The sequence below is a fragment of the Lynx rufus genome, unplaced genomic scaffold, assembly GCF_022079265.1.
Source record: "Lynx rufus isolate CCGP_SWC_20201006 ecotype Redwood Valley unplaced genomic scaffold, mLynRuf1.p SCAF_11, whole genome shotgun sequence".
Classification (NCBI taxonomy): domain Eukaryota; kingdom Metazoa; phylum Chordata; class Mammalia; order Carnivora; family Felidae; genus Lynx; species Lynx rufus.
In genome coordinates, this window is record NW_025814825.1 from 26268005 (window position 1) to 26276357 (window position 8353).

General features: G+C 44.5%; 1 protein-coding gene across 5 annotated transcripts in view; it reads left to right on the forward strand.

The window, feature by feature from the left end:
* LDB3 (LIM domain binding 3) overlaps nucleotides 1-8042 on the forward strand; it is a 60714-nt gene extending 52672 nt beyond the window's left edge. For all 5 annotated transcript variants that reach the window (XM_047072611.1, XM_047072612.1, XM_047072614.1 and 2 more), the window contains 2 exons: nucleotides 2561-2676; nucleotides 7953-8042. In XM_047072611.1, the coding sequence (XP_046928567.1) occupies nucleotides 2561-2676; nucleotides 7953-8042 (206 nt within the window). The remainder of the gene's footprint in view (nucleotides 1-2560; nucleotides 2677-7952) is intronic.
* The last annotated feature ends 311 nt before the right edge of the window (nucleotides 8043-8353 follow it).

An 8353-nucleotide genomic window follows, 5' to 3' on the forward strand; every position in this document is an offset into this window, starting at 1 on the left:
CACTTCTTAAGACATTTCTTTTGTTTTTCCATTCATCATTTATCCATCAAGTATGTGCCAGTTCCTATGAAAGACACTGTGCATTGGGAATGGGTCTTTGTCCTCAAAAACCTCAAGCAGATACATCATCATGTGATATGCCATCACATAAATGGATAGTCCAGCGATAATGATTGAATGGATGAATGAATGGATTGAGAAGGCAGGGAAGCCAAGAGAAGCCCCCAGGAAGGTCATCTTGTCTCTCTTGGTTGAGGTAGAGGATGAAGGCTTGCTTCCCAGGAGGAAGTCCTGGCTCAAAGGATTGTAGAGATCCAAGGTAGACAAAGTGGGGATGGTTTTCCAAGCCCAGGGCCTGGTTCATACACAGGCATGATGAGGTAAAGGAGAGAGACAGAGCCCAGGGCATCTGGAGGCTGGGAGTAATGAGAGAGAAGTCAGAAGTGGGGGTGCAGGGCTGGCCCTCCCGTGGAGATGGGGTAGCCTATGATCCTGTTTCTCACCCACACTAGTTCTTACAGAGCACAGAGTCAACTGTAAACTGTAACTTTGTAAAGGAAGCAAAATAATGTTTTCTTTGCTCTGGTGAGGTGATAGATTTCTGCCCACCAAACAAATTAAGAATCCTGTCAGAGATAGGATTAACAGACTGTGATATTTATAACGACATTTGCATGGCAAACTGTAATTAAACCCCAAAGGGAAAACCATACATTGGAAAAAATACGCAAGAGATATAACTTATCAAAGCTCAATGGCAAATAGATAACTGAAGACTGCATAAAGTTGTGGAAAGAGAATGAACTTTGGAGTCCATCAGGCTCCTACTGCTTGTGTGCTGGAACCTCTACGGCCAGTTTCCTTGTCTTTAAAATGGGAATAATACTTCTTCACAGACCTGCTGTGAAGATTCACCAAGAAACTTAGGAAAGCACTAATATCGGACCAGTGCATAATAGACACTTGGATCACATTTCCTTCCCTCCTTTTATCATTTATAAAGACATTCACAGTAAGAGCCACTATTTCTGAGTGTGCCAAGTACATTCACATGCATTATCTTATTTAATCTGTACAACCACTCCACAACTTAGGTACTGAAAGATGAGACACTGAGGAGTTGGGTGGTTTGTCCCAGGTATGAACAATTCCTGAATAGAGCTGGGACTTGGGCTCAGTGCTTTCTTCCTTCAGAACCCAAGTTCATGGGGCACCTGGGTGGCTCAGTCGGTTAAATGTCCAACTTTGGCTTAGGACATGATCTTGCGGTTCACGAGTTTGAGACCCACATCGGGTTCTGTACTGACAGCTCAGAGCCTAGAGGCCGCTTCAGATTCTGTGTCTCCCTCTCTCTCTGCCTCTTTACCGCTCATACTCTGTCTCTCTCTCAAAACAAAAAGAACCCAAGTTCGTAACACCCCGTGGCTCACTGCCTCTCCGCATGTGGCCTACAATGGCAAACAGGCTCACTGTCCCCAAGGAGAACTGAGCAGAAAAATGATAAAATGAAAAGCCAACTGTGGAGAGACAAGTGTACCTCTAGGGGAATGAAGGCTTTGTAAAAGGCATCTAACTTCTCTAAAAGAATCTGGAAGAGTTCTACAGTGAGTGCAGTGGAAAAGCTGCCCCTGGGACCCAGACAGGCAGCTCCTGAGTTGGAGAAGGATGGGCCCACTGTGTCTCAGCTGTGTGACTCTGGTGAGCCTCAGTTTCCTCATCCACAGAACAAAACAAAACAAAAAATGATTACAGTTCCATCTCTGAGGGATGTTTTTTGAAGATTAAGTTTATTCATTGACTTACTGATTCACTGGTTCATCTATTCATGCATTCATTCAACACGTATATGTTGGGTATGGATTTGTGTGTCAAGCACTGTGTTGAGGGTGGAAAGAAAGCTAATACAAACCTATTCATAGACCATGACATTGAGATACTAGTAAATAATACTATCTATGTGAGAGTGCTTGGTAGGCTGCAAAGCATTATACAAATAACACTTGGTATTATTATCTCTTTGGCTGGGGTGGGGGATGGGGGTCATGTCTTAACATAGTAGTTCAAATATTGTTTCTAGTAGTGAAAATTCGTTATCAACACAAATGCCCAATGACAGAAGAATTTCCAAACAAAGAACATACTATAATTCCTAAAAATGTTAAGGGCTCTCCTTCTTCCAAACTAAGCAAGGCTATTGGGAAATATGATTTTTTTTCTTTTTTGGGATTGGTTGGTTTAGGCTATAAGAGCTGACAGAGACAGAGGAGAAAATCACCCTGCAGAAAGTGAGTGACAGATCCAGAAAGTGTTTGCAAATCAAACCAGCCAAGGGTGGCAACTAAGCCTGAATCCATACAACACCATGACAAAGTATTGAAAAGGAAAGAAATCCAATCATGTAACTAAACATTTGTCTGCAGGATGACAAGTAACCAGTTCGGTTGTACCCACTGCCCCAGTTCAGTGATATGGGGTGTTCTCCTGGCATTGGGTCAGTGCGTCCAGGATGCTTCTCCCAGCCTGCCTGGATGCCAGGTCTTCACTCTGCCTTTCATTTCAGACTACGTCAATCTGTTCAGCACCAAGTGTCATGGCTGTGATTTCCCTGTGGAGGCTGGAGACAAGTTTATTGAAGCCCTGGGCCACACCTGGCATGACACCTGCTTCATCTGTGCGGTATGTTTTTAGCCTGGGGTTCTCACTTTCTGAGAAGGGGCAGGAGGGACCTAGTGGGGCCAGGTGACCAACCCTCTACACCCCTTTCAACTCTGGCCTTCTGATACTCTGGTCATTTTTAAAAGCTGGCAAGTACCGTGATGCCTTGATATGTCACAGTCAGGCAAAGTTTTATTACTAATAAGTATGTATAAAGCAATGTGGCTTTGTTACTCTCCATCTCATAAGGACAGCAGAGTGTCCTCCCAGGGTCTGTCAGACCAGCAACTGGCCTCACCAGCAGTGCTCTCAACAGTTGGGAGCAACGACGTGAGTTCGAGCCCCGTGTCAGGCTCTGTGCTGACAGCTCAGAGTCTGGAGCCTGCTCTGGATTCTGTGTCTCCCTCTCTTTCTGCCCCTCCCCTGCTCATGCTCTGTCTCTCTCTCTCCCTCAATAAATAAATAAATAAATAAATAAATAAATAAACAAACAAACAAACAAAATACTTGGGAGCAGTGAATGATGCCTGGGTTAAAATAGAGATGGATGGTTTCCTATGGTTATAAGATGTGTTAGATATGATGAAGTGATTTAAGGATTTTCCCCCAAATTTTCGCTGTGAAACACCAGATTGTAGCTTGTTGACTCATCCTATGAAAAGCTGAGATAAGGCTTTTTTGGAGAGAATCTTTAGGAATTGGGGCTGAGTATCATTTTATTTTCCTAAATGGTCTTGTTCTTGATATGTAGTTGCCAGGAGATAAACCCTAGATTAACTATTAACCATGTGCCATTTATTTCTGCCAAACAGCCAGGTCATTTTTCCCATGAGATTGGCACTTTCCTTCCGAGGGCTTCGGGTTGGGGAGGAGACACAGAAAGAAGTCACCGACATTTAGACTCTGCCTTAGATTTAGGGAATATTCAGCCCTGAGAAAGTTCTGTCACGTGAGTCTGCAATTGCCTGAACTTTATTTGGGAAAATTAATGTGCTGCTACTACTTTCTTTTTTCTTTTCTTTTTTTTAAAACCAGAGCTGCCAAGGTAAAGTGTGGTAATGTATGAAATATCCATGCAGTTTAAATTTGAGCAATTTTTATAGACTGAGGAGATAGGACAACCCTCGCCATGAAGTTTACTGCAGTGCGCTTCAGGTTTCCACGCCTCCATTCATGGGGTGCACTGTATTGACTCGGTGTGTTTGTTTGCTAGGGTAGCTGCAACAACATACCAAAATCTGATGGCTTCAACAGCTGAAATGTATTCTCTCACAGTTCCGGAAGCTAGAAATCCAAATTCAAGGGCCACGTTCTCTCTCCCGGCTTCTGATGGTTGCCAGCACGTTTCTTGAATTACAGCTACGGAAATTCTGTCTCTGCCTCCACGGTCACACGGCCGCCTTCCTTCTGTGTGCCTGTGTCCTCACATGGCGTTCTCCTCTGCATGTGTGTCTCTCTATACGCTTTTTGTTTTCTTATAAGGACACTGGTCATATTGGATTAAGGGCCCGCCTTACTCCAATATGACCTCATTTAACTTACATCTTAATTACATCTGCAAAGATCCTACTTCCAAATAAGGTCACCACCGTGTCCCTGCACTGGGTAGATTGAAGGTACTGGAAGTAAGGACTTCAGCATATGAATTTGGGGAAGGAAACACACAATTCAATCTAAACACTGATTTTCCAGCTTTTGGAATAGATTTTCTCCTTGCCTTTTAGGGTCCTTTAAATACATCAGGTCCTCCCCTCTGCAAAGGAGTAACAATGTGAATATATTGGCTTTTGGGTTGTCCCCTACAGAGCCATGGCTCAGCAAGGCACATAGGGCTGTCTGACCCTTATATTCAAGCCATGGCTTGTCTTATCCTAAGATGCTGCCTGCAAGTCTGGTTACCCAACTTCCAGAAGAATCCAAGTGACTTGGAGAAGGTCCAGGGCAGACAGTGGCACAGAAGGCCTATTCTCTGAGGGCAGGATAACAAGAGGTCTGTGTCACATGGAGGGGTGAGCATGGGTCTCCTCCCTCAAGCCCACTATGTTTGGCTGAGGGTCACAGTGGCATAAATCCCAGAGAGAGACCAGAAGAAGCAGTAAAGCATGGGGTTGTTCAGGTCGAGATTGCAAATAAATTCCAGTCAGGTGTGAGAGACCCATAGCAGTGCCCAAAGAATCCACCCAAAGAAGCCAGGCTCATCCTGTTCTTTGGAGAATCAGTGTGGTGAGTCATTACATCTTCCTCCAAAGTGGTCCTGTGTGGCGCTCACTGCCCTGTTTAGATATATTGAAGTGAAGCACGGTTTTGGTTTTAAGTTTTGGAAAGCAATCTTTTGATTGGAAAACTGTGAGGGTCTTTTGTGGGGAGGGGGTCCTTTATCCACCACTTTATATTTCCAAATCACCTTTGATGAGCGTATATTTTCCTATAACTTAAAAAAAAAAAAACCTAGTAAGAAAAGAAGATCAAAAACTGGCTCTCCCCGCTGATATGCTGTTTTCCTATCAGTTAGATCTCAGGAGAGCACATAACTTTAGACTAATTCAATTTACCAAATATTTCTTGAGCTTGGGGACTACAAGAGTATCCCAGAACAAGTCTCCACCTTCAAGGAGTTTGGAATCTTGAAAGGAAAGCAAAGCTGACGTATATGAGCAATTAAAGAACAGGAGAAGACAGCCCCTCTATAGTCCCATGCATATAAAATGATGGCTGAGAAGGGCTGTGTGGGTCAGGATGAAGGTTAAGCTCCTGTCTGGCTTTGGCACTTGAGTTCCAATGGAAAGGATGTGGGACAAAGGTGTCTTACTGTGGCCCTTCTTTTCCTCTAAGTCTTGTTGGGTTTCTAGACCTTCCTCACTGGTGTGGGTATCAGGAGGGGGGGGACAGTGGTGTAACTTTTGTAGGAAGCCCTCATAGGAGCTGTTGTAGCTGGCCCATTTCATTGCCTTCCAGCACTGTCCATGACCCCCACTCCTTCCCAGTCAGGCCCTGATGCCACTTGACCATGGAGCCTGGGGGTTGGACCATCCCTGCTGTGCCCCTCTGCTGAGTAGTCTGAGGATCTCCACCATGAAGCCACCTTGTATCCCATACAGGGTCTCCTAGCCCAAGACAATGAGCATGACCTCTCTATGATGTTTTCTGACCTCAGCTCCATCTCTTACCAATGAGTCACCCCTGAAGCTCTGGCCCTTCCTCACTTCTTGGTCTTTAGTCCCCAACACGCTCTCCAACTTATATCAAAGTTCTCACAAGTAGCCAGCATTGTCCCAGACTAGAACAGGAACCCCAGATGTTGACAGGCAGCTCCGTGAGAACTCACTCCAGAGCTGCCTTTCTGTCTTCCCTGAAACCAACCTCACTGTTGGATTTTGGGCTTGTCTTCACCAGCAGCTTGAGGTCACACAAGAGCGTGGTTACACTCAATATCACTGTACCCACCTGGGATATTTTCAGTCACTTTTCTAGGTCATTGGTTTCTGGGGCCCATTGGCAGCCCTGTGTGATCCCAAGTATAACATCCTCAACTGGGTCATTAGGGACTTGCACGTGGGCCCACCGTGATGCCACTTTTCTTTCCAACTGTCTTGGAGTGGCCACATGCTCACTGACCTACACTCACTTCAAGAGGGTGATTTCTCTATCCTCATGCATTCTGTGTGGGAACTGCACCTACACTTCTCCTTCTGATGTCAGTGTCCTGAATGTGGTCCCCAATTCTTCTCCCCATCTGAAATGTTCAGTGACCTCTATGACACTGGGGCCCATGCCAGCCAATGTGACCTCCCAGCTGACTCTGATACATTGGCGTATTGTCCACCCAGGGCCAGCCTGTATATACGACTAGTCCAACAAATGTGGAGGGCTACCTCTACACAAGTCCATAAGCCCAGAACAATATAACTCCTCTTTGCTGTGGGGTGTAGGGAAAATGAGCTTGAAACTGGAGTCTTGGAGATCTGGACATGGAGTCCCAACTCCATAACTTGCTAGGTCTGTGACTTAAGCAAGACACTTGGCTCTCTGAGCTACAGTTCTTCACTTGTGGAATGAGAAAAAGTTATACCTTTCCAAAAGATTTTGTGATTAAATGAGATGATGTATATAGAGTGTCGGGTCTCCTGCTTGGCCCATAGTAGCCTCAACAAATGTTACTTAGCTTTCTTCTTTCTGTGATGTCTCCATCTTCAAACTGCCCTCATATGTTGTCATCATGTGGATGTATAATTTTGCCTTTTTTCATATAATGTCTCCCTGCATACACTTTTCCATATTTGATTTATCTTTTGCATGATGGCATTCCATTGGAAAATGTACCAAAAGAATTTACTTAGTTACCTCCCTATAGAGAGATGTTTTAGTGGTTTTGAATTTTTGCTTCAGCACACGTTGTTCTGTGCAATAGTTTCTATAAGATAAACTCCTCCCCAGTGGTACCAGGCAGGCAGGCACATCTTTATGGCTCCTTTTTAGTGCCGCTGCCACATTCCCTACAGAAGACTGAGCTGATTCACCGAGCTGTGTCCCTAGCAGTGCACAAGGAGGCTTGATTCCCTTTTGGCATCGTTGACTGTTGATAGATACTTCTTTTTTTTTTTTTTTTTTTACTTTTTGGCTACAGTCATGTAAGATTAATGGTAGCAAGTGATTGGGGAGGTTTTGTTGGTTTGTTTGTTTTATCTCGTTAGATTAATAGATACCTAGTGGTCTCTCATGGAGATTTTGGTTTATTTTTCCTTTACTTATTGATGAGGATCATCTTCTTTGATGTGTTTGCTAATTTACTAATGCTATTTACTTGGATGTTAATCAACTCTGTGGATATTGACTCATGATTCTATTCTGGTTTGTAATTTACTGGTTGTAAATTAAAAACATTTTATTTATTTATTTATTTTTGAGAGAGAGAGAGACAGAGCGTGAGCAGGGGAGAGGCAGAGAGAGGGGGGAAACACAAAATCCAAAGCAGGCTCCAGGCTCTGAGCTGTCAGCACAGAGCCCGACGTGGGGCTTGAACTCACAAACCATGAGATCATGATCGGAGCTGAAGCCAGAAGTTTAACCAACTGGGCCACCCAGGTGCCCCTTTTGTAAATTTTGGATAGCATTGGTCAGTCATCTTCATCTTGCAAATTTTGTGTCTGCCATTTAATTTAATTGGGATTTAGTTCCACGTTCCTCTTTGGAAGCCTTAAATATGCCATAATTGGAACATCTACGCTGCTTACGTCATTAAGAATCTGTAGTGAGGAGAGACAGGGCCTGCCTCATGGCCGTCTGTTCTCTGTCCCCAGGTCTGCCACGTGAATCTGGAGGGGCAGCCATTCTACTCCAAGAAGGACAAACCCCTGTGCAAGAAGCACGCACACGCCATCAATGTGTAGAGAGCCCGGAGCGTCTGACGCGGACAGGCCGGGAGCTGCTCCTGCTGCTGGCGACAAAGGATTCAAGGAGGCTGATGTTTCTTTTTGGGGGGAAAGGGGGAAGACAGGAAGCTACTGAGCCCTTTTGAAGTGTAATTTTAGTCCTTCCTTCTGCACACAGATCGTGTATTTGCATAGTTCAGACTAGAAGCCAAACGAAGATTCCTAAACCAAGCTAGTAATTAATCCAAGGCTGGAGTTGTAATTCAGACGTTCAGGACAGAATTCCAAGAACTCTAAAGTGAAAAACAAAAAGTCATCTTCTTGAAGTG